General features: G+C 42.4%; 2 protein-coding genes across 11 annotated transcripts in view; both read right to left on the bottom strand.

The window, feature by feature from the left end:
* DSTN (destrin, actin depolymerizing factor) overlaps window positions 1-27,088 on the bottom strand; it is a 1,228,633-nt gene that overhangs the window by 242,886 nt on the left and 958,659 nt on the right. The window lies entirely within an intron of this gene.
* PCSK2 (proprotein convertase subtilisin/kexin type 2) overlaps window positions 1-27,088 on the bottom strand; it is a 254,163-nt gene that overhangs the window by 119,192 nt on the left and 107,883 nt on the right. For both annotated transcript variants that reach the window (XM_050745361.1, XM_050745362.1), the window contains 2 exons: window positions 5,383-5,496; window positions 3,192-3,300 (listed from right to left, as the gene is read on the bottom strand). In XM_050745361.1, the coding sequence (XP_050601318.1) occupies window positions 3,192-3,300; window positions 5,383-5,496 (223 nt within the window). The remainder of the gene's footprint in view (window positions 1-3,191; window positions 3,301-5,382; window positions 5,497-27,088) is intronic.

The following is a 27,088-nucleotide window of genomic DNA, read 5'->3' as shown; positions in this document are numbered from 1 at the left end:
TAACTGTGGTTGTATTTCCAAAATGCTAAGCAGTGTCTAGAAAATAGTGATTACTCAATAAATGTTAGTCGTTTTTACTGTTAGTTGTTTATTTTTACTTCAGTTTGAAGCTCCCTCTGACCTTACCTCACTGGCCTTCCATCTCACTTCCTTGGCTCCATCTGATAATGGCTAAAGGTCTTGACCCATACCTTCTCTGATCTTGTGTGATCTTGAGAATCAGCCACCTGCTCTGAATTATTCTTGGGTTGGATGACTCTTATCCATCCTTGTATCTTGTCATGATCACATGACAAGATACTCTAAACAATTCCATTACAGTAAAAGGGATGACGTTGTCATCATTAAGTGGGGTCCTTGCTAACGTTTACATAAGTGAAATGTCCTAGTAGACCCTTAAGAAATAATTTCTGCCCCTTTGGACAGCAGCTAACCCTGGAGGTCCTCTCCTAGTGATATGTAGCATGTGGAAATGATGTTGCTTTGCACCTAAGTGAAGGCAAGAGATATTTATTGAGCATCAATTGAGTCACTGGATCCAGCAGACAGGATGATGGCTGAGTTTGGAGTTGGGCAACCAGAGATGGGAGGGAGGCTATTAAAACTGGCTGTCCACAAATTGAAACTTCTCCATGCAGATGATTGAACATTTGCCACACAGGCCAACATATGGAGAGGCAGTGTTGATAGAATATGACATTAGTTTTGCCCTTAGGTATCAGGGTTGGCATCTGTGTCTCTCTGTAAACTTAGTTTGGAATATCTTGCCAAGAAAATATCTGGGACATGGCACCATACCATTCATACGTGCAGGTTGTTAAGAGAGAGAATACAGTACTGGTGTTGCCAGCCTTCCCGGTTCTAGCTGTGAGGGCAGAGATGACCAATTACATGGCAAGAGGCTGCTGAGCATCTGTCTTTGTCCTCACCATGTGGGGAGCTGCCCTTGTCCCAAATGTGCTCATTTTGCTATTCAGCAGTGAACTTGGAGAATGGCTTGGTCATCATACTTTTCTTCAGTTATCATACTGAATAGCATGTGATGCATTAAAAATGGCCACAAATTCAGAGTTTATTTCCTTTCCACTTGAATCGGATTGGCCCTGGAACCATTCATCCAACGTAAGTGGCAGAGTGACCAGTGCCCATTCCAGGTCTAGCCTTTAAGAGGACTGGCAGCTTCTGCTTCTTCTCTTTTGGAATGCCTGCTCTTGGGAGTCCTGATCCACCTGTAAGAAATCCATCTACCTTGCTGGGGGCCTCTTGTGAGAGGAGAGGTCCTCAGACTCCATGGAAAGGGAGGGAGGCTGAGCCATTTCAGCCTCCCAGTGGAGCCTCTAGTTGACTCCAGCCTCAACTGCCTTCTGACTCTACCTGCATGATAGACTCCAGTAGAACTTGCAGAACTGTCCAGCTGAACTCCAGCAACCCACAGAACTGTGAGAGATAATAATATGGTTGTTTTTTTAAACCACTCAATGTTGGGATGCTTCGTTCTGCAGCAGTAATTGACTACAACAAAGAAGAAACCAGGGATTGTAATTGGGGGGCAGAGTTTACTTTTTTGGGAACCCGAAGGCCATTAATCAGCTGAAGAAAGAACATCAAATGAGAAATTCTGCGGGGACTTTCTAAAGGGCTTGCCTTTCCATGTGGAACTGGGTCAGGAGCCAATGACTTTAGGAGTCAGTCAAGGAACTTTCAGTTAAAGAATTCTGAAATGGGCATCTACAGGACTCTTGGAGTTTTCCTAAGAGCAGAGCAATGTGCATATGTTGGCACTTTAGTGCCACTTTTAGGGAGGCTTCTGTGGTCCCCAGCTGGGGATACCCGGTAGATACGCTGTTAGAATTGGTTATCACAATATCTCCTAGGTAGGTTTCCCCCAAACCCTGATGCATCTTTTTCCTGGGTGAGCTGGCCTGAACCCCTTTGGAACAGTTTCCAAGAACAAGTGTTAGAAAGGAAGAAACATTTATAAACTTCTGACATCTGAGCACACACACTCTCATGCAGGGCTCCTTTCTTCTTGTGAGAGCCCTTGGCCTCTGGAGGAAGGTGTTACATCCACTTAAAAATGTCTCATACATCAGAAAACATTGAGGCATTGTTTTTATGTTGATATTTAATGAGCCAACACAAGACAACACAGGTTTTAAGCAGGCTGGCTCCTCTTGGTTTCCTCTGTCGTTTCTGCTTCAAAGCTTTACTTTAAGGAACATAGTGTTCTGTTCTTTGAGGATCTTCAGATGGGAAAGGCTGCATTGTTTCATCTCTGTGTAGCCTTTGTATATAATTGGATCAATAATGCACAGTGGAGCTTTTTGCTGGCGGACCCAGATGGGTGATGGAGGGCAATAAGACGTCCCCAGTGAAACCACTACAGGCAGCGATTCTCCACAGGGCCAAGGACGTGTGTAGTTGGAAAAATGCCAATTCATCAAGCCCATTGGTTTTCATATCACAAACTATAGAAAATGAAGCCCTGCTAAGTCTTTGGTAGGCTCGCAGGATGAATAACATGTAAGGAGTGTCTGTAATAAAAGGTTATCAAAGGCTACTTTACAAGGGTTCATTCTGAAAGCAGCAATAAAGTCAAATTTCCCCAAGCTCCAATCCTGTTACTGAAAAGCTGTTTTATGGATGTAGAGTCGCACTAATGTAACTTTCTCTGATGATGAAAATGGAATTGAATTTCAGCAGCTGCTAGCCCCATGTGGGTATGAAGAACTTGAGGCTAGTGTGATTGAGGAATTGAAATAAAGTTTTACATTTTATGTAGCTTTAATGAATTAAAATGTAAAATTAAATAGGCACATATGGCTAGTGGCGACTACATTGGATAGTGTGGGTCTAGAAAAATTGATGGTAAATATGAAGAGATTTAGAGGACATTTTAAGGTAAAGTGTAAGCAGTAAGAAATTACGGTTGAGTGACAGGCAGTTTTCATGTATTCATTTGTTTAGTTTATTATTTATTTATTCAAAAAATATTTGTTAAGTGCAACCTCAAGTTTGAGGACCACTGATTGGAAGAAAGGTGAAGATTTGGTCACAGTGCAGTGTGGTCATAGGCCCAGTATCTTGCTATTCCATCTCTGGTTAGCATCTCCAAAACAGTACCAACTTTATCGAAAGGCAAGCAAAGGCACGCTTATTTCCAAATGATGCACAGGCTTCAAAATACTCACCATCATCCATAATTCCAATGGTAACACCCTTCCCTGTGTATCCCAGCTCCCAGGCTTCAGCCACATTCAAATCAAGGCCAGGAGTGCCATCAGCTTGGCCAGTATTGATCTGGTATAGGAATTTCAAAGCAAAGAATGGTATCAGTTTGGTGTTGTAAAGCACCCATATACATATTTACTTGACATGCTCTATAGCCATCTAATATTCCAGGACCAGCTCAAAGGCCACTTCCATGAAACAGTGCTTTTGGGTGTCCCTCCTAACCTACCTATAGCGTTTCCTCTCCATTTTTTTTTTTTTTTTGGGTATAAACACTTAGTGTTTTCTGTTTTCTGTAAATATGCAAACATAGTTTCAATCCCCTCATATCTTATAACTAGATCACTATCTTTAAACTTTTTCTATAAAAGAGCTGCTATTGTAGGAAACCCTCCCTGATTTAGAATTAAATGCTCACTTTCATACCTCTTTGTTTATACCTCATGTTTTGAATTTACAGCATATTTTGGATTATTCTTATTTGAATATAACTTCTTACTAAATAACAATATCTTTTGCAGGAGGTAACATGTCCTAGTTAATCTTTGTAATTTCAGTGCCACCACACTAAGTCTTGTTCAAAAGTATTTGTTGAATGGAATTAAAGAAAACTGGCTCACCTTTAGTGCATGTTCTAATGCTGAAAAAGAAATCCGAAAGCCCCTCATCCTGGCCCCCAAAAATATTTCAGAAGACAAAGAAAGGAAAACAAAGAGCAATTCCACGTTAACATGTTCATTCCCATCTTTTCATGCGTCTTTGTACTGTGTAGGTTTTCTCCAGGATGGATTGTAAAAAGAATAATAAAGTCAGAACTTGTATTGGCAAAAGCCCACAGTGATCAGTGGCTATTGTGATATTGCTAAAACATTGTGTGATTGTCATTAGGGCTCTTTAAAAAATTTACCATGCTCTTTCTTCTAGAGACACGTTAAGACTACACCTCTCCATCCACTCTGAAGTTAGAATGGCGGATGACTAATTTTGGCCAATGGCATGTGATCTCACGTGCCATTTTTCACATCCAGGCAGAAACTTTAAGAGGTTCTTTTAAAAATTCTATTACCCCTTTTCCTTGCTGAGGGGCTCATGAAAGCAGTGTGGGAATGGAGCTCAGATGGAGGTTGGTCAGCCTGCGTTTCTGAGCAATTATGAAGCATGGGCTGTGTAGCAAAAGTGAGAAACAAGCCTTGCTTTTGATAAGCTACTGTGATCTGAGGGTTGTTCATTATTGCAACAAACCTAGCCTTTCCTGACTAACACAAATACACTCATTCAATTACCCATACTGGATTTTCGGACTTCCATGCCAAAAAGCATAAGGCAGAGTCAAGCTCTGCAGCCCCAGGAGGGAAATTGTGATGAATTCCTGTAATGTAGCCGTCCGCAAGGCTGTAATTTAGTTCTCTCTCTTGTTCATCACTTTTTAATCTTAAATAAAATAAAGTTTCATTCACATTTACAAATTAGTCACTCCCTTTTGTCAATATGCCCTGCAGTTCAGCTTGGTTTGGAGTCACTGATCCCTTTTTAAACATATCTCGGCCAGTCCAAATGGATCATGATGAACTGTTGGTGACCCACAAAATGCTCACTTCACCAGACAAAATGGGTTTTAGTGCCTCCAAGCCTTCATCAGTTAAGCCCCATGGAATTGATTTCCTGCCACTGTTTTAGGAAGCATTAATAGATGCTCTTTTTGCTACTTTAGTCTCCAAGCTATCTTGCTAGCCCTTTGGGAAGTCATTGGATCCTTTCTTTCAGGCCTGTGACTTCATTATGTCCCCTGTTACTCTGTCTGTTGAGACCCCTGCATTACTCTTCCCAGACCTCTGATTTGACTTTTATATAGTTTTGCAAGTCTTCAGTTATACACTGGTGCACTTTTTCAGAATCAAAGAGAATTCCATCAGTTGTTGGTCATAGCCTGGACCCTAGGAGACCAGGGCTACTCAGCAGTTCCAGAAGAAAGCAGATTAGAGAACTAGATGCACAGGTCGTGACAGAAAATCAATACATATGGAAGGGGACAGAGAGGGTCACTGAGTTGGATACTGGCTAACATCCTAGTGAATAATGAGGATACAAGAATACATCTTTTATCCAGAGTCTCAAGATGAGAAATGTCCAAAAGGACATAAAGACACTCACCAGATACCATTGCTTTGTAAAAAGAGGATCGTTCATGTTGATGTCGATCTCATTGATGTCTCTGTAACCTCGCTTTTTTCGGTCAAATCCTTCCTGCTGTAAAGCCATCTTTACCTGGAATGACAATGCTGACATATTACCTGAATATAATCTGAACATTCCCTCTTCTGGAATTTGTCTCCATGAATCCAAATTTCATTTGTATATCAGGTGTATTTTTTTTTTTCTTCAGCAAAAGCAAGTTCATCTCATATACATGCTCACCTTACCATTATTATTATTATTATTATTATTTTTTTTTTTTTTGTAGAGATGGGGAGCCTCACTATAGTTCCCAGGCTGGTCTCGAACTCCTGAGCTCAAGCGATCTGCCTGCCTCGGCCTCCAAAACAGCTGGGATTACAGGCATGAGCCACTGCGCCTGACCCATTACGGTTATTTTACGAGAGCATTTACTTATGGTTGCACTGAACAGACAGGCTTTGGTGATGGCTCAAAGTGAATTTCCCTAAAGTAAGAATTAGATAGAGAAAAGTAATCTTTTCTTTCTTTTTTTTTTTTTTTGGAGACAGAGTTTCGCTGTTGTTGCCCAGGCCAGAGGGCAATGGCGTGATCTTGGCTCACTGCAACCTCGGCCTCCCGGGTTCAAGCGATTCTCCTGCCTCAGGCTCCCAAATAGCTGGGATTACAAGCATGCGCCACCACACCTGGCTAATTTGGTATTTTTAGTAGAGATGGGGCTTCTCCATGTTGGTCAGGCTGGTCTCGAACTCCCAACCTCAGGTGATCCACTCACCTTGGCCTCCCAAAGGGCTGGGATTACAGGCATGAACCACCGCACCTGGCTGAGAAAAGTATTCTTAAAGAAAATAATGTGGTAGGGGTCATTAAGTGAAATAAAACAATGGAAGATTTCTATTAACGAGAGAGGATTGATGTGGATTCAGGAAGGGAGAGAGTGAAAACGGCACGGATAATTTTTCTGGAGGGCTTCCCAGCCTTTAATTTGTTGACAGTACTATCACATTTGAGAATCTGCTGAAAAAGAAAACTTCCCCAAGACAAGAACAAACAGACAAACAATGAAGCCTGCCTGGAGAGCCAACAGATCCCACAGCAAAGTCCTAGAAGGTAAGAGAGGAACCTCTGACAAGAAACTGACAGACGGTGTTGCTGTCCTGGCAGTGACAACATTTCAGTTTTGGATAGTGAGAAAGAACCCCAGGCTCTTGGATGGAAATGCAACTTAGGAGCTGAGGTAGTTCAGGTGGGCTCCCGGCAATGCCTAGGCTTTGTCTCAATCAGGAAACTTGCTTTCACTTGGACAAAGACTAATTTATCATGCAACAGTTGTGGCCAGTCCCTGAACATGTGCAAACCCAAGGATTATGCACATATATAAAAGGGTGCTGCTGGATATCACTATTATATTATAGCCCAACATTTGTTTTTCCTCTTCCCAAATCTCCCCAGTGTATTTGGGGGAATTACCTCCAATCCATCAGGTTCTGTGTTGGTGGAAGTGCAGTTCTAGGTGCCTGTCTGCCACAGGCACTAGAATCTCCCTCTGCCTTAAGGGTGCCTCTGTGGGTGTCTCTCTCCCAGGATTTGAATCTTGGGAAAGTGAAGCAAGGAACAGGATCCCCTGGAGCCCGTCTACCCTGGAGGTTCACTCACTAGGCTCTCCTAGTAAAAGATCCTCACTGTGTTCCTGCAGCCCAGCCCCGGAGCTTTCAAGACTGATCCTCCAACCACCCATTCATTGTGGGCCCCCGATATCTTCCTGACAACTTCTCTCTGGTTGAAGTGAAGCAGAATCAATTTCTGTTGCTTGTCATCAAGAACTCTAATGGATACCAGATGAGAGAAGAACAGCAGGGTCCAGGCCAACAGTGACGGCAGGAAGAGAAGAACGAAGAGACCACAGACGTGGCAGAAAACGCTTCCCCTGCTTACTGTGCTGCCTTGCAGAGGAACCTATGAAAGGCTAGTTTCTCACCTCTGTACTCTGCACACTGACACGAGAAGGCCTGAAGCTCGTTTTCCAGAGAAATTCTAGCCACGCCAGAAAATCTCTACATGTGGAAAACGAGTGTTAAGCGTGGCATTGGCTCTGGGAGTTCTTTGGAGGTATTCCAACAAGGAACAGTCACAGTCACTGTGGTGAACTTAAATAAAACTCCTTAAAGAAACAGTGAAATTATTAGAAAAATGGGATAGATGGGTGTTTTTATAATGGCAAAAATTTGGACCTAACTAATGCCCATCAAATGGAGATAAATTATAATTCAAAGGTACATATACATATACTTATGCACATGTATGTTTGTATACATATAAATATATGTGTGTATGTGTGTATATATGTGTGTCATACTGTCACATATGTACATATATATGCACACACACATATATATCCTCTTGGAAGCCATTGCCAAGTTGGGATTAAATGTGCAATATTTTATGAGAGAAAAATACCAGAAACTGTGATGTAAGTCTGACCCCAAGTAAAGAACAGTGAACAAAGTTGGGCGAATTCATCCTTGATTCCCCTGTAACCTAAGGATGGTTTGGTAAAACTATGGGGGATTAAATCTGAGGAGCCCTGTGTCTCCCAGAAATGGGCCTGCCTGAGTTCCCCTGCTGCTCTCAGTCACTGGGGAGAGTGTGGCCTTGTTGGCACAGTGACAGATTTCAGAGTGCAGCAGCTGGGGGCCTTGGTCAATTATTTTCCCTGAAGTCAGAGATTTGTGCAGCGTATTCCCATAGCTCTGTGTGCGTGTGTGTGCGCGCACGCGTGCATATTCATTAACAGAATGTTTAAAATGTTGAAGTAAATGTATAACTCTCCACCTGGAGAGCTATACATTTATGTAGCCATCAGATACACCCATCTCACAACCTTCTTTTACTATGGAAGCAAGCCAGTGCCTCTTGCACTTGGGAAAGAAGGCATCTGACTTTGGCCATTGCCTCTTCCCATTTTGGTCCCACAACGAGAGAGTAGAGCTTTGTCTGCTCTACTTACTAAACGGAGGCCTTGGTTGACTTTCACTGAGGGATTCCCATTCTATTGGACTCCTTGTCATCAATAACTTCCTTGAGAGGATCTTCCGGGAGCAAGAGCAACTATCACACGGAAATTTGAAAACTCTCAGCAATATGTTGTTTCTCGGTAGCGTGAGAACAACAATACTCACATCAGATTTCACCTTTATAAATAACAGTGCAGGAATGGCTATTACAGTCACTCCAAACTCATTTAGACCAAGTGCGCTTTAATGAAAAGACTGCTCAAATTCATTTCCATGAAATTAATTGTTAATTCCGTAAATTAGGTTTTAATGGAAACTAGTGATGCTTAGGAATGCTGCACTCTCTGGGCACTGCCTCCTTGCAGCTCAGGAATTTAGGAGTCTTGAGACTGAAGGGGGCTTTCCGAGCCTGTCAGTCTGTCTGTAACTTCTTGTCCACAGTTACACTTTGAAGGAGAGGAACACCTTTAACAATATATGCTTTCACTTGTTACACACAAATAACTGGAAAACTTTTTTTTCCCCACAATGATACCGTGTAACCCTATTAATCATGTTTATTGTTCTGGGTTCTCATTCAATCTTAATTCATATTCATATTTAATTTTTAAAGAGTAGTAATCGTACTATAGAACAAGTTGTGAATTCTTTTTTCACTGAATATCCTACCATAAGAATTTAATATACTGCTACTTAGCTATCATATTTTAATTACTAATGGCTACCTAAATATTCCAGAGTCATATACCACAATTTATCCATTTACCTCTTATTAGTCATTTACATTGTTTTCCATTATAAATAAAATTACCATGACCAGACAGATTAAGTTATAAACTATTTTGGAAGACCTCTGGGAAAGACTGCAGTGTTACAATTCTATGTATGATAAAGCCCTTAATGTCAGAGAAATATTTCCGAGTGTCTAAACTATATTTTCACATTGTTACTAAAAGGTCACTGACTTATTGTCTCTTCCTCCTTCTCTGAATTTTATCCTTCCATACACTATACCTTTTATTACCATTTACATGTGATACCAATAACATGCACACAACTTAATTATTCCCCTTCTCAAAAAATAATGTATAGTTCACTTCTGTATTTAGTTTTAGAATGCTTCCTCAAATAGGGCCATTGGTCTACACGTTTGTACAGACAAAAAATATAAGAAAGAGAAGTCTTTGTTACTGGCTATCATTATTATTTCTATGAGAATATCTTTTGAAAAATTTTAGAAAATTTTTGTTGTAATTTCAACTTTATTTTAGATTCATGGGGTACATGCATATATGGCATGATGCTCAAGTTTGGGGTATGAATGATCCCATCACCCAGGTAGTAAGCATAGTACCCAATAGGCAGTTTTTCAGTCCTTGTATTCCCTGCTCTTCCTCTTTTCTAGTAGTCCCCGTTGTCTACTGTTCCCATCTTTATGCCCATGTGTACCTAATGTTTAGTTCCCACTTATAAGAGAGGCCATCTGGTATTTGGCTTTCTGTTCAGGTGTTAATTTGCTTAGGATAATGGACTCTAGCTGCATCCAAGTTGCTGGAAAGGACATGATTTTGTTCTTGTTTATGGCTGCATAGTATTCCATGGTGTATATGAGGTGTACCACATTTTCTTTATCCAGTCCACCTTTGGAGGGTACCTAGGTTGATTTCATGTCTTTGCAATTGTGAATAGTGTAGTCATGAATAGAAAAGTGTACGTGTCTTTTTGGTAGAATGATTTATTTTTCTTTGGGTATATAGCCAGTAATAGTATTGCTGGATTGAATGATAATTTTGTTTTAGGTTCTTTGAGAAATCTCCAAAATGCTTTTCACAGTGGCAGAACTGATTTACATTATCACCAACAGCGTATAAGTGTTCCCTTTTCTCCACAGCCTCACCAACATTTATTACTTTTTGGCTTTTTTTTTTTTTTTTTGAGATGGAGTCTTGCTCTGCCACCAGGCTGGAGTGCAGTGGCATGATCTCAGTTTACTGTAACCTCTGCCTCCCGGGGGGTTCAAGCTATTCTCCTGCCTTAGCCTCCTGAGTAGCTGGGACAACAGGCGTGCGCTACCACGCCCAGCTAATATTTTTGTATTTTTATTAGAGATGGGGTTTCACAATGTTGGCCAGAACGGTCTCAATCTCCTGACCTCGTGATCCTCCAGCCTTGGCTTCCCAAAGTGCTGGGATTACAGGCATGAGACACCGTGCCCAGACTATTTTTTGACTTTTTAAACATAGCAATTCTGACTGTTGTGAGATGGTACTTCATTGTGGTTTTGATTTGCATTTCTGTGATGGTTAGTGATGTTGAGTATTTTTCATACGTTTTTTGGCCACTTGTGTGTCTTCTTTTGAGAAGTATCTGTTGATGTCCTTTGCCCATTTTAAAGTATGGTTTTTTTTTTTGTTGATTTGTTTAAGTTTCTTATAGATTCTAGGTATTAGACTTTTGTCAGATGCATAATTTGCAAATATTTTCTCCCTTTCTCTAGGTTGCCTGTTTGCTCTGTTGATAGTTTCTTTTGCTGTGCGGAAGCACTTTAGTTTAATTTGGTCCTGCGTGTCGATTCTTGTTCTGTTGTGATTGCTTTTGGAGTCTTCATTATGAAATCTTTACCAAGGCCTATGTCCGGAATGGTATTTCCTAGGTTTTCTTCTAGGGTTTTTATTGTTTGATGCCTTACTTTCAAATCTTCAATCTATATTGAGCTCATTCTTGTATATAGTGAAAGAAAGGGGTCCAGTTTTATTCTTCCACATATGACTAGACGGTTATTCTAGCATCATTTATTGAATGAAAAGGCCTTTTCCCATTGCTTACTTTTGTTGACTTTCTTGAAGATCAGATGGTTGTAGGTGTGTGGCTTTATTTCTGAGTTCTCTTTTCTGTTCCATTGTTCTATGTGTCTGTTTTTGTACTACTACCATGCTGTTTTGATTACTGTAGGCTTATAATATAGTATGACATTGGGTAATGCAATGCCTCCAGCTTTGTTCTTTTTGCTTAGGATGGCTTTGGCTATTCGGGCTTTTTTGGTTTCATAGAATTTTAGCATAGTTTCTTCTAATTCTGTGAAAAATAACATTGGTAGTTTGATAGGAAAAGTGTAGAATCTGTAGATTGCTTTGGGCAGTATGGCCATTTTAATGATACTGATTCTTCCCATCCATGAGCATAGACTGCTTTCCCACTTGTTTGTGACTTCTATGACTTTTTTCAGCAGTGTTTTGTAGTTCTCCTTGTAGAGATCTTTTATCTCTTTGGTTAGATGTATTCCTAGGTATTTTATTCTTCTTATAGCTATTATACGTGGGATTGTGTTCTTGATTTGGCTCTCAGCTTGAAAGTTATTGGTGTGTAGAAATGCTACTGATTTTTGCAGATTGATTTTGTAAACTAAATGCTATTGAAGTTTTTTTTTTAATTAGTTCTAGGAGCCTTTTGGTTGAGTCTTTAGGGTTTTCTAGGTATAGAATCATATCATAAATGAAGAGATACAATTTGACTTCTTCTTTTCCTACCTGAATGCCTTTTATTTCTTTCTCTTGCCTGATTCCTGTGTCTGGGACTTCCAGTACTACGTTGAATAGAAGTGGTAAGAGTAGGCATCTTTGTCTTGTTCCTGTCCTTAAGAGGAATCTTTCCAGCTTTTGCCCATTCAGTATGATGCTGACTATGGGTTTGTCATAGCTGGCTCTTATTATTATTTTAAGGTATGTTCCTTCAATACCAAGTTTGTTGAGGGTTTTTGTCTTGAAGGCATGATGGATTTTATTAAAAGCTTTTTCTACATTTATTGAGATGATAATATGGTTTTTTTTTTTTTCATTCTGTTTATGTGATGATCATATATATTGATTTGCATATGCGGAACTAACTGCATCCTAGGAATAAAGCCTTCTTAATTGTGGTGAATTGACTTTGATGTGCTGCAGGATTTGGTTTGCTAGTATTTTGTTGAGAATTTTTTTTTTTTTTTTTTTTTGAGACGGAGTCTCGCTCTGTCCCCCAGGCTGGAGTGCAGTGGCCGCATCTCAGCCCACTGCAAGCTCCGCCTCCCAGGTTTACGCCATTCTCCTGCCTCAGCCTCCTGAGTAGCTGGGACTACAGGCGCCCGCAACCTCGCCCGGCTAGTTTTTTGTATTTTTAGTAGAGACGGGGTTTCACCGGGTTAGCCAGGATGGTCTCGATCTCCTGACTTCGTGATCCGCCCGTCTCGGCCTCCCAAAGTGCTGGGATTACAGGCTTGAGCCACCGCGCCTGGCCGAGAATTTTTACATCTATGTTCATCAGGGATATTGGACTGTAGTTTTCATTTGTCATTGTGTCTTCACCAGATTTTGCTATCATGGTGATGCTGGCTTTATAGAATAAGTTAGAGAGGAGTCTCCTTGATTTTTTGGAATAGTTTTAGCAGAATTGGTACTAGGTAATATTTTATTTAAAATGAACAGATGGCTATTTCACAATTCTAGTTCAACTTTTGAACCTTAATTTGACATTTGTGCACAAATGTTACCCAAGCAACTCTACCCATCCCTTACCCGCCTCTAGTCTCTCTATGATGTGCCAGTTATGACCATGCTAGGATGCAGCAGAAAACATCCCTGTGCATTTGCATATTATTCTACACTTAACAAGGTACTTTTACTACATTTAATCTTTTTTTTTTTTCTTTTGTTTTTGAGATGAAGTCTTGCTCTGTCACCTAGGCTGTAGTGCAGTGGCACCATCTTGGCTCACTGCAGCCTCTGACTCTCAGGTTCAAGCAATTCTCCTGCCTCAACTTCTCCAGTAGCTGGGACTACAGGCATGAGCCACCATGCCCGGCTAAGTTTTATTTTAATAGAGACGGGGTTTCACCATGTTGGCCGGGCTGAAACCCTGGAATTTGAGGCCAGGTCTCAAATTCCGGACCTCAGGTGATCCTCCCAAAGTGCTGGGATTACAGGCGTGAGCCACCACGCCTGACCTTAATCTTCCCAACAAAACTGTGGGGTAGGTATTGTTACAGTTGAGAAAAGGAAGTTTTGGAAGCCGTTGTCCAACAGTTAAAACATGGCAGAGTCATCAGGTTGATGGATTCTCAATGCTATGAACTTTCGACTAAGCCACATTGCCTCACCCTATGGGCACATAACATAGTCAACCTTCCAGGATCTGGGACAACTTAACCGTGCATATAACTCTCTGAGGACTTGGGCCATGATCACTTCCCTGCTGGGCTGATAACTAAACAGCTGTTCATTAGCATTGACTGTGCTGGGGAGGGAGGGGCCAGGAGGAAGGGGAGCAAAGGGGAGACCTTCCTCCAAAGAGGGTGAGGGACGTCTTTGCTTGAAGTGAGAGCAAGAAAAGGAGCATAAAACACAAAACCAACATGTTGCTGAAAATACTGGTTTATTAATCTATGATGTCCTTGATTGTGTGAAAGTATTTCCTGTGTCACTGAGAATTTTTTTATTTAGCACTGTGATGGGTTGGATTGTGCTGTCCTGAAAGATATATTAAGGTGCCAACCTCCAGTACCTCAGAATGTGACCTTATTTGGAAATAGGGTTACTGCAGGTGTAATTAGTTAAGATGAGGTCATACTAGATTAGCATGGGTTCTCAATCCAGTACAGCTGGTGTCACTATACTATGAGGGCCTAGAAACAAGGAGAATGCCATGTGAAGACATACAGACACACAGGGTGAAGGCATGTGGAGTTGGAGGAGGCAGAGACTGGAGTTAACGTCACTACAAGCCAACAAGATGTCCTCGCGAAGCAGAGGTCCCCAGCCTTGAGTGCACAGTGCAATCACCTGGGAAGGTGGCAAAAGCCCTATGCTCAGGCCAACCACCAGAGCAGGGAACTGAGAATTGCTAGGGATGGGCCCTAGCCTCAGCGGTGTTTAAAACTTTCCAGGTAATTCCAATGAGCAGCCGGCGTAGTGAGCCAGTGTGCTGGGGAAAGTATTAAAAATGTAGCGAAAGTACCCAAAGAGCATGAATCTTTTATTTGTTAAAAACCTCTTAATTTGCATGGTAACGTACCTTGCCTTTATTATAGGTAGAAGATTTTTTTTTTTTCCTGACAGGTTAAAACACTTTAGCTTTAACACCCATGGATGGGCATGAGGACACATCCACATGGGACACAGGATTAGGGCTGAAGGTAGAAGTTCCCTCTGGGCCCTGGCCTGGTCATCCTTGTCATTGTTATCTTCCTGGGGAGGGTAGAGGATCTGAGGCATTTCTGGGGTGTACTCACAGAGCTGGGCACCAGACAGGGACAGGGTAAGTTCTTCCTCTCACAAGGTGTTAGAGGAAGGTCTGAGAACTCTCGTTTCAAGCTTTGGGAAGTGGCAAGAATTGAAATGGATTGGGTTGTGTATCCTTCATCTCACAAAAAGGGGAACATAGCTTGACTTCTTTGTAGGCACACAGCTGCCTTCTGTGTAATATTGTGAAGGAGGCAGCGTAGGATTGTGGATGAGAGCTTGGTCTTGGTGACAGGCAGACATGAGTTACAGGTCCTGCTGTACCTGTTGTTCTCTGGCTGTGGGATCTCCAGCAAGCTGTGGAGCCCATTTAAGGCTCAGTTTGCTCACCTGTAAAATAAGGATAAGCCCTAGTGATGGCTGACATTTACTGAGGGCTGACTGTTGCGCTGGGCAGTGCCCTGAGTACTCATGTACCTTATCTCAGTTATTTTCCCCGACAACCACATGAGAGGTTAGGAATGAAGGCATGAAGACACCAAGTGGCTGGTTAAGGGTCTTACAGTTAGCCAAGGGCAGAGCTGTGGGTCATGCCTGTTGTGGGCTGGACTGTGTTTCCTCTAAGTTCAAATGTTGACATCCTTACCCCCAGTACCTCAGAATGGGATTGTATTTGAAGATAGTGTCTTTAAAGAGGTCATTAAGTAAAGTCATTAGGGTGGGGTCTCATCCAATATAACTAAGGTCATCATATTCAGGCACTGTTACCAACAGAGGGAATGGTGTGAGGACACAGGGAAAAGACGGCCATCTACAAGCCAAGGAAAGAGCCTGGAACAGGGCCTTCCCTCATGGTCCTGATGAAACCAACCCTGATGACACCTTCATCTCGGACTTTTACCTCCATACATTTCTGTTCTTTAGGCCACCCTGGCTGTGGCGCCCCCGTATGACAGCCCTCGCAAACTGACACGACACTCCAGCAGTCTAGCTCTGTACTTCTCTACCGTACTGTGCTGCTCCTCTGCTCCCACGTGTACTTTGGTTGTGGTGAGGACCAAAAGTGATGGTGCATGTAAGCACCTGGCCCACAGTATGAACTCGAGAAATGCCAGCAATTACTTCTATAATTTTTGCTAATGTTTTTGTAATGTAGAAAGGCAGTGGGGTAGTGACTTCTCTTGTTCCAAAACACCTCAAGCCAGGCTCATCTCGCTCCAAAGTGGCCCAGATACCTGGACTTTAATTTTCTTGCTCTTAGCTAACTCACGACAAAGCAAATCAAATGTGGGAAGAGAAGCCAGCTGGAGTCCATTCCTAAGCGTGTCCTAAATGCAACACAAGTCCCCATCTGCACAAAGGGCACGTCTCCACATCTTTTTGTTAGACTTACTTTCTTCTTTCTTTTTCTTCTTTCTTTCTTGCTTTCTTTTTCTTTCGTCTTTCTTGTTTTTCTGTCGTTCAGCCGTTTTAGGTTCACAGTAAATTGAGAGGAAGGCACAGAGAGTTCCACATATCCTCTGCTTCCTCACATGCACAGCCTTCCCATTATTATCAACATCCCTCCTGGAGCACAGTGTGCATTTGTTACATGCTGAACCGACCCTGACACATCATCTTCACCCATGGTTCATGGTTTACATGAGGGTTCACTGTTGGGGCTCTAGCTTTTCTGCCTTTGCAACACGGTGTGTTATCTCAGTGTTTGAATTGATGAGCTGGACACAGCTCATCAAGCAAGGAACCCCCAAAAGCCATTGCTGGAAATGACGTGGGAGATTATGGAAGAAAAAGGTCACTCCAAGGCTCAGATGTTCTAGTTCATCTACTTTGCCACCAGCTGCTGGCTTTGGTTGTTGAGATCCAAACAGGGATCTGGAGAGGAGAGAGGTCCGCGGAGGGAAGATTGACCCATGGCAGTCAGATGTCAGGAGGGAGAGAGCAGGCAGCAGACAGGGAGTCTGCCGGCTTAATTGCCTCCTTGAGCAGGAGGTATGACTTTTTGGAAAGCCCAATTACAGGCAAATTACACAGCTTAAGTTTTCAAAGAATACCGAGTTAAGCCACGATTATGGCTGAATGCACAGTATTGATTGCCCTCATTTGCAGAGGTTGGCCCATCTTGCAAGAATCAAGGTGATCAATTGAGGAGGGAGGATATGGCTGCATGCCTCTGACCACAGTTCCAGTCATTGAGTCTTAGTGACAAGATATTAACAAAGTGCTATCTATCATCTAAAGCTCTGGATACAAGGTATACCATGAGATAAATCAATGTAATTAGGGAGGGATCGAAGATGTTTCTCGTGGAGCGAGGTGCCAAGGCAGCCAACGAGAACCCTGAGAAAGTGAAATCTCAGCTTCTACATTGCTGGAACATGTGCACTGCAGCCAGGGCTGTGCTTGTTCCCAGTGTGGTGGGGGAATGTTAGGAGATGGATTTAGGAAATTATATTAAGGAAAAGGATTTTAGAAGATGGAGGCTCTATGCTGGATGTTAAGGCAGGGATGGTTAGACTGAGGTGTGCTTGAGAGGACAATTTTCCAGAGAAGCTAGACAGTCCCTAAATGCTGTTCTTGGCCAAAATGATGTGTTCCTCTCAATGAGTGTCTCCTGAGATGTGAGTGCAGTAAAGAAGTAAAGCTAGCTAAGCCTCTTTAATACATGAATAGCTTTGATCATGCACATTGTAGCACCCCAGAGAACCTGCCCGGGCCAGGTGAATGGCTGTGTTTCCCATTGCAGGTGGTCTAAAGGGCCTCAGTCTAACAAGGAGAGCTCCTGGGAGGACAAATGGGAGGAGGGACAAATGGGTAGGCGGACGAGAAGAAGTTTCTGTCACTCTTCACTCCAGCTGTGACCAGTCAGTGTCCCCACATCTGACCAGTGCACTCAGCACTATACCTCCCTGGAAAGGTGTTTGGGGGTGAGAGGTAAAGGGGAGCCAACAGGACCCACAGAGAAGGTGCTCATGGCACCTGGCTGGGAATGAATGGCTCCAGCACCACCCAGGAATACGGGTTCCAAAAGCTTTGTTTTTGCAAAGCCTCCTTCATTTTGTTGATTCATGATCCAGTTCTGCTAGTGAACCAGAAGGAAGATGCTGGGTGGGGACGTGTCTGGATTGCCTAGTTCCCATTCTGTGCTGGAGGGAGGCCTCATTAATGTGCTTCTCGAAGGCACAGGTGGATCTGACTGAAGATGTTCTGCAGTTTCATTCAATTATGCTATATATGGCCAGCAACCTTCAATGGAAAGAGCTAATACCATCAAGGTCATGTGTTTTGGTCCTGTGGGTCAGTTACCTTGACTCTGTTTCCATGGCCACAGGCTAATGATGGTACCCCAGCCCCAGCTGCTGCCTTACAAGTGTGTGTGATGAAAACGAGAGAGGTAGGTGGGTGGGTGGAGAGTATTGTGAATTTGATCCAAAGTCATGGATCCAAAGTCTATGAATGCAAAGACTATGCCCCAAACAGTGTGGTTCAGTGAATGAGCACTGAATTTCAAGTAAGAAAGAACTGGGTTTGGGTTCTGAGGTGGATTGCTTCTGATTTGTGCATATTCTGAGGTAGGTCCTCAAATTCTCCAGGTTGTGCTTTCTTCATCCAGACCATGGATTTGGCAAGTCTAGTCTGCTGACTGCTTTTGTAAATAAACTTTGTTGGAACACAGCTATGCCAGTTTGTTTATACCCTGCCTGTGGCTGCTTTTGCACTGCAGCCATAGAGTTGAGTTATTGCAACAGAGACCATATGGCTTCAAAGCCTGAAATATTTGCTCTCTGACCTTTACAGAAAGTTTGTTGATTTCTGATGTATAGCATGGGGATGATGGATTTCTTGACCTCACAGGCTTACTGGTGAGGATGACATGAAATAAACTTTTCTTGTTGAGAATAATGAAACATATTATAAATGTCACTGGCTATAATTATAATGGTCAATATATCCATGAAATCATTTCATCGTCAGGGTGGAAGCAGGGGCAGCATTTGGGTAGTGGTTTGTGATTTGAGGGGCACAAAGAAAGCCTCCAATGACCCAAATCACCTCCCCTGAGCACACGCACACTGACCGCACTCCTGCCATGAAAGGTTAAGCTTTAATTTTGAGCACGCATTATCCAGGCTGATTATGTCTCTATTTGAAAAGATTTGGAAAACAAGTCCTCTGGGAAGGGTAGCACATCCAGGTGTTATCACTTACCCACACTTGTGCATTAACTCATTAATTAGGCAGCTTTTTGCAAAGATGTTGGTTGAGATTGGTTCGAGGAAGGAACAGCAGTTTATGGAAAAGGTAATTTTGAAAGCCTTGGGCAGTTTCCTGCAAGTCAGGGAGAAATACTGCTGAAATCAATAGCAAAGGATCCAGGGCTTAGGTTGGGCACCATCACGAGAAGAAGGACTAAGACAAAGGAAGTGAGAAGGCACCGGGAAAACAGCCTTCCAAAGTTATTTGTTTTTCTAGGCATATTTTTTATGCTTGGTATGTCTTTGGCATGGAGGGATACACTCACCAGTTATTTGCTATAACAAAGGTTGCAGTATTGTTTCTTTTAAGTTTTCAATGGGAAACACACAAACAAGCTGTCTGCTACAGAATACAAATGAATTCTTGAAAATTCCTGATCTCCTTAAACCTTCTTCAGAGTGTGTTAGTTTAATTTTTGGATGAGGACAATGAACCAAAGAGTTAAAGAGAGAGAAGATTCATTTCCTCAGTTCTTTCTTCTTCAAGACATCTGTTTTTAATCTTCCTCAAAGGTTAGCCCCTTAGTCAACAGCAATGCCTTGTCAATTATTTCCTCTTATTCATATTTCATTCGTTGCCAATGGAACAGTTCCAGGGTTGACGGTAGAAAAAAAATGTGTGTTGAAATTGCAATTGGCATATGTCTGAAATATTTGGGGGCTGGTGTCTGTGCCTCCCCAGCACCAGGCAGCTGGAGAGTAATTCATATGTCAAGCCAAGCAGCCCACGAATGACAAAACAACAAGGAATAAAGGTCAGAGCGATTGATTCTTAACACACTTCTACTTACGCATGGAGCACCGATGACAGGGCGTTAATGAGCCTCAGCATGGTGATGCGGAACAAATGAAAAAAGTAATGAATCGACTTTGCAATAGTGCTCCTGGAAGGTACAGAACAATCCATGCTCTTAGATTAGCCCTTTGAGAAATACCAGGAGAAAGTGGTTTTTCATCCTGCAGTGGGCAGTTTTCTGTGGCTGCTATAACAGATGGCCACAAACTTAGTGGCTTAAAACAACACAAATTCATTCTGTTACAGTTCTAGAGATCAGAGGTCTAAAATCAGGGTGTCAGTAAGGCTGTGCTCATTCTAGAGGCTCTTTGGTTGGGGGGGATTCATTTTTTTGCCTTTTCCAGCTTCTGGAGGCTTCCTCATTCCTTGGGTCATGATCCCATTTCTCCATCATCAATGGCAGCAACAGTGGATGAAATATTTCTTGTATGATATCACCTTGACTTTCTCTTCTGCCTTCCTCTTGTAAGGATATTTGTGATTACATTGGGGCCATTTAGATAATCCAGGATAATCTCCCTGTCTTAAAGCCAGCTTATTAGCAACTTTAATTTCGTCTACAACCTTAACCCCACCTTGCCATGTGGCATAACATATTCATAAGTTCTAGGGCTTAGAATGTGGACATCTTTAGGAAGGTCATTATTCTGCCTCCCACATGCAGAAAGAGAGCTAACATTCATGCTGGAGAAGTGAGGTTGATTGCTGACAAATTCCACCGAAGATATCTGTGCAGGGATGAGGGAGCCCTGTTTCATGGCTGGCAGATAGTGAAAACAGAGGCCACCCTCAGGAGGACAGCTACATGTGGGTTATACTATTTTCTTAGATGAGTCAAACTGAAGCTACTAAAACCATCTAATTCCATTCATTTTCACAAACATTTAAGATGGGCTTATTAACTATCAGATGTTGTGGTGGCCACTAGGAATTTTTAAATAAATGAATCTGTCTCCCAAATGTAGCTGGTGTGAGTTGTATGAAGTTCAGCTACAGATGCAACATGTATTTCTTCTTATGCAATACAGAGAGTGCTGAATAAAGTGATAGTGAGAGTCAGTCTCTGGAGAAGGACTGTCTAGGCCCATATACTGAATCCACCACTTGCTAGTTGTTTGGCCTTAGTCAAGTTTTTTAAGCTTTCTGTACATTTGTTTTCTCACCTGTAAAATCAGGATAATTACAGCAGGAACCTCACTGTGTTGTGATAAAAAATAAACGTTGGCTAGGTGCATGGCTTATGCCTGTAGTCCCAGCACCTTGGGAGGCTGAGGTAGAAGGATCCCTTGAAGCCAGGAGTTCAAGACCAGCCTGGGCAATATAGCAAGGCCCTGTCTCTACCAAAACAAAAAACAAAAGACAAACAAACAAAAAAATTAGCCGGGTGTGGTGGTGCACACCTGTAGTCCCAGCTGCTCGAGAAGCTGAGGTGGGGCTCACTAGAGCCCAGGAGGTCAAGGCTGCAGTGAGCCATGATCGTGCCACTGTACTCCAGTCTGAGCAACAGAGCACAACCCTGTCTCAAAAGAAATGGGCTAGGCCTGGGGGCTCACGCCTGTAAGCCCAGCACTTTGGAAGGCTGAGGCAGGTGAAGCGTTTGAGTCCAGGAGTTGAGACCCGCATGGGCAACATGGTGAAACCCCATCTCTGCAAAAAATACACAAATTATCCAGGCATGTTGGCACATGCCTGTAGTGCCAGCTACCGAGGAGGCTGAGGTAGTTGGATCACTTGACCTCAGGAGGGTAGAGGGTGCAATGAGCGGAGATTGCACCACTGCACTCCAGTCTGGGTGACAGAGCAGGACTCTGTCACACACAAACAAACAAACAAACAAGCAAACAAACAAGAACTTTATAGATTGCTTAACACTAAATGCATTCTAAATAAGTAAACATGGAATAATAACACCATCGCAACAATGTCTCTTGAAATGTGTGGGAAGAACTTCTGAATGATGCTAATTTTGTTGCATGTGTGTGTATGTATAATTTGCTGGTGCTGGGTGTGACACACGCCTTATCACTCAAGAACATTTACAGTATACAGTCCACTCCTTAAACTGTCTACTCCAATTCTCCTTCTTGTAAAATGGGACTGGATAGTGCTTTATACAAACACATCAAAGAAAATCAATTACCCCTATGGCCAGGCTAACCTTACACTTTTGGGAACACATGGTTCTCACTGAACAGCAGCTGAAGCAGGCTGAACAGGATTGGAAAGATGCAAAAATACATATTGCACACGTGAGTATTGAGAGGTGGCCCTGGAGCATGTTCATGGAACACTGTGAAAAAACAGTTGTGGAGATAGATTTTTCTGTAAACAAGTCTGACTTTTGAGAGCACATGTGGTTATTCTGCTCTTGTGTCTGTTCCTCTTAAAAACAGTTTTCTGCCAGAATCATTTGTCTGAAAGAGGCTTCTGGATACTAACTCCTTGCCTAGTGCTCTTGAGTTTCTCACTGAAGTACTCAAGACATGCCATGAAAAGCAGAACTCATAGTCCATCTGCTGCTGGAATTCAAAAGAATTGCTGCTAAGTAGCATAGCTATTCAGTGCAGCTGAACAGATAAACACATTTGATGGTCCATCTCTGTAGGGTTCCTGAAAACAAGAGAATTTTTTAGCAAGAACCCTTCTTTGAAAGGGTAAACATAAAATAATATGTATCAATAAAGAAAAAACATATACATTTCCGAAATACACAATTTATGGAAGGGAGGTGGATACTGGTGGCGGCCCGCTTCACTTTAGGAGCTATAAATCACAACATTTAAGTGTGTGAATGGAAACATAAGAACTCTGGTGGATTGTCAGTTATTAATCACTTCATTTGTTCAGAGTGTCAGAGAAATATGCAGTAAGGGTAGGAAGAGATTCAATTTAAACCCTGCAATCTTTTATTTTATTTATTTACACTTGAGACAGTCTTGCTCTGTCTCCCAGGCTGGAGTACAATGGTGCGGTCTTGGCTCACTGCAAACTCTGCCTCCTGGGTTCAAGTGATTCTGCTGCTTCAGCCTCCCAAGTAGCTGGGATTACAGGCATGCACCACCATACCCAGCTAATTTTTGTATTTTTAATAGAGACATGTTGGCCAGGCTGCTCTCGAACTCCTGACCTCAAGTCATCCACCTGTCTCAGCCTCCCAAAGTGCTGAGATTACAAGTGTGAGCCACTGCACCTGGCCAATCCTTTAAATATTGGGAATTTGGCAAAGAACTGTGCTCTTCCAGTGGTATATCTCAGGAGGTGCCTTAGTTAATGGACAGACCAGGGACAACCCAGCAGTGAGTCCGGTGGTGAATTCTGGGTTTGGGTAAAGCTGATCTCATTCAAAAATAAGTAAGCCAGAAAAAAGAAACCCACGTAGGAGAGTGGAATGAAAAATGCTGGGAACAGGGGAGGGGAACATCCTGCTGAAGATTCAGGGAAAAGCACTGCACTGCAAAATAACTAAGCATAAGAACCGGAGGAAATTTCCTTGGTGTATTAATTAGGATGGACATCAAGATTTTGATGAAATAGCCCAAATCCGTAAGATGGAGAGGGAAAAACACATCAAGATAAGCGGTAAAACTGAAGAATTTTACCTTTTTAAACAAAAGATACAAAAGGTAAAAAGGAACAAAAGGCAAATTGAAGAATTATAGAGACAAGAAGGGGATGCCAAGCACAAAAGCCAAATTAAATCTGGTTTGAAAGCAGCAAAGAGCAGAATTCACAATGCAGAAATGGACTGGTAATGACAAAGGTGAATTTTAGCAGTTCTACCAGAAAGAGATAAAAATGCTGAAAGGGAAAATTTTAGGTGTGTAGGACACGGAACAGAGAAACAGAGATTCAACGATAAAGTTATCGTTAGTTTGGGGGATGGGAATATTTCTGAATGCTTTCTCAACAGCAAATGCTACTGCTATCAAATGGGAATGATCTCAAGTCAGATATCTTTTCATGGGGACCTGTATGACTCTTCCTCCATGTTGCCTTTGTGTTGACTCTAGAAGCTTCAATATCTCCTTACTGAGGAGCCTCAGGAGGTGGAAGTAAAGGTGGGTTTTCTTGTCCCATTTGTTCTTAATGGTGCCAGCATTTGGGGAAAGCCCCATGCTTAGGAATTTATAGCCAGAGAGTTATAAACTTAGGCCTGAGAGGGGGAATGTGTCACATAACAGACAGGGTGGGTTGCATGGATGTTATAAAAGGCAAATGTTGAGCCTTAGGTCCTAAAACCCAGAAGTCAAAGCGTTAACTCATGACATGTCCATTGCTAGTGTTCACTGAAACCTACAGTAAACTGAGCCCATAGTCTATGCATAGTTAGGAGGCCACTCTACTCTTTTCCATTGCTGGTCCTTAGACCGAGGGCAGCAATGACAGGCAAGCTGGGCAGTAGAAGAGCACAGCTTGAATTCAAAGTTCCAGATTTATCAGTGTGTACCAGTTCCTCAGCTTGGGAATGTTCCTAACAATATTCCTGGAAAACAAACAAACAAATAAATGGAACCACTGGAAAAGCCACAGAGCAAAACACTTCAGTGTAGAGACTGAAAGGCTCACTTCACTCTAGGCAAGATTAATAACATGAGATCTATATTTAGCCATATTCCAGGGAATATTTAAATTTCAGCGATAGAGACAAAATTCCAGAAGCTTTCAAGCAGAAACAACAACAACAACAAAAAAAAACCCAAAACATTTTAATTGTAAAGGAATAAAAAAATCAAACTGGGCTGGGTCTGCAATGCTAAATGGCAGAAGCCAATGAGGAAATGTCAGAGGATCATAAGCTCAATGTTCGTGTTCCAGCTACTGTTGCTGCGAAACAAAGAAACCCAGGACGTGGTGGCTCACAGCATCTTGTGAACAAGCCTACCATGGTTCTCTGATGGAGTTCACTGATTTCTGTTCACTTGTCTCCTCCACTTCAAAACATGTCAGGTCATACTGTGGTCAAAAAGCAAATGAAAGTCACCAGGTTGCTTATGCCTTGTCAGCATTTTAAAAAGCTGCATTGTGTCTCGTTTCACAATGTGAAATTTGATCACTTTTATGCAATTGTTTTATGGGGTCTGAAAAGTGCTGTGTATCCCTAAGAAGCTTTCTAGGGGAGGGTCTTGTTACAGTAATTGTTGAATAAATCTCCCTAAAAATGTGTGCTGTTCTTAATGAAAACTAGATGGCATGCCTTGATGAGGCCAGCAAAATCACTTCAAAAGCAAGATGCTATGTAAACATTCCTATATCCTTTCTAAGACTTCTGTCTTGAATTTTAAGGAGGGTTGATATGCTGGAAATTCTGCTATCAATTTGGACTCACCTATCTCACTAGTATGTTGAGATTGTCTTCCCTTTGAATTGCCAATGTCTCCTAATCACTCCAGGAATGACATGTATTTGTTTGCCCTCCCAATAGCACTCAGAGCTCTAGGAAGGTCCCAGCCCCATCTCATCTCCTAGCACCATCCCTCTCCCTGGGAATGAGCCCTCTCTTATCTGTTTCTGAGTTCCCGGAAGTGCCAGGTGCAAAGTAGGAACTCACTGAGTATTTATTTAATTTTTTAAAAATGAGAGATATGTCAAAGAAAACATTTTCTTTAGGGTTGCTACTCTCCTGAAATGATCCTGACAGAACAGGCAAAAAGTTCACTTGAAAACAAAACCAGCAAAAACAATTTAAAAAACATAAGGTTAGCTGGGCACAGTGGCTCATGCCTGTAATCTCAGCACTTTGGGAGGCCGAGGTGGGTGGATCATGAGGTCGGGAGTTCAAGACCAGCATGACCAACATGGTGAAACCCTGTCTCTACTAAAAATACAAAAAGTAGCCGGGCTTTGTGGTACATGCCTGTAATCTCAGCTACCCAGGAGGCTGAGGCAGGAGAACTGCTTGAACCTAGGAGGCAGAGGTTGCAGTGAGCTGAGATCGCGCCACTGCACTCCAGCCTGGGCGACAGAGTAAGACTCCATCTCAAAAAAAACAAAAACCAAAAAAATCAAAAACACAACCCCCCACCCAAAAAAATGTAAGGTTTCTTCTCAGAAGAAAGAACCTGAGTCTGGAGGGAACGCAGGTGTGGAAGTGCCTGAGCTCAGGGACAAGTAAGAGCAACTGGCCCAAGTTCCAGTGCCTGCCTGACCTGAACCCAGACACATTGTATGCAGAAGGGGGACATTTAGACTTTATTTCCCTCTTTCTCTTCTCTTAATGCTTTTTTTTTTCTTTTCTTTTCTTTTCTTTTTTTTTTGAGATAGGTTTTTGCTTTGTCACCCAGGCTGGAGTGCAGTGGCATGATCACAGCTCACTGCAGCCTCAACCTCCCAGGCTCAAGAAATTCTCCTGCCTCAGCCTCCTAAGTAGCAGGGACTAGAGGCATGCACCGCCACACCCAGCTAATTAAAAAAAACATTTTTTATTTTTTTTAGAGTCAGGTCTCCCTGTGCTGCCCTAGTCTCCAACTCCTGAGCTCAAGTAATCCTCCTGCATCGGACCCCCAAAATGTGATACGGGCCTAAACCACTGCACACCTCTCCCAATGCTTTTAAATGATTATTATTTATTTCAGGGAAAACAAAGGAATTATCTTTATAAGGTAAGATAAGGCAGAATTTTCTTTATTTTCTTCCTGGATAGAAAAGCCAATTTTATTTTCTGGTTTGCAGTAAAATTGCTGCATCCTGTTCTCATCTACAGATGAGGGTTAAATGAATGTTCTTCCAACCAAGTGCTGAAAATGTGCTCCAAGGACAGAGCCTGGCAAACCTGACCCAGTAAGGCCTTTTCCCTAAGAACATCGTAAAAACTGAAAAGCAAGCCCAAGAATGCCCCACTATGGTTTTCATCATATTCTGTTGAAAGCAGTAATCTGCTTAAATTCAGAATATCTGACAAAATCATGAAAAAGTATCGCTCTCTGGGGATTCTCCTTTATCATTCTTTGAGGCAAGTTCTCTGGGACTGTATCCTTCAGGAAACACATATTGTAAACAGGGCTCTTCTCCATCCTCCATCATTCGTTTCCTTCCAATGGTGTGAATTGTGAGTGATTTCCAATCTGCTGCCCTTTGACTCCCTGAGGGAACCCCTGGCTTTTTCTTTGGAAGAAGTTAACCACACATCCGTTTCCTTGGGTGTCAATGGCAACATAATGTTGATGTGTGGTTTCTTGGATGTCCTCTATATCAAAGAAACCCAGAAATATCTTCACCTGTGTTTATCTGTCATCTCTGACACAGACTAAGACAGGACTTTGTTGTCATTTCCAAGGGTATAACCGATTTTGCACGTGGACACCTAGGATGCAGATCCCAGCCTCTGAAATGCACCGCATTACCCCATCACTGGCCCTCAGTTCATCTCAGTTTTCAGTCAGCCCTCTTCAGACAGGGATGGAGCTGTTT

The sequence above is a fragment of the Macaca thibetana genome, chromosome 10, assembly GCF_024542745.1.
Source record: "Macaca thibetana thibetana isolate TM-01 chromosome 10, ASM2454274v1, whole genome shotgun sequence".
NCBI classification, from domain to species: Eukaryota; Metazoa; Chordata; class Mammalia; order Primates; family Cercopithecidae; genus Macaca; species Macaca thibetana.
This window is presented reverse-complemented; position numbering and strand designations above follow the sequence as displayed.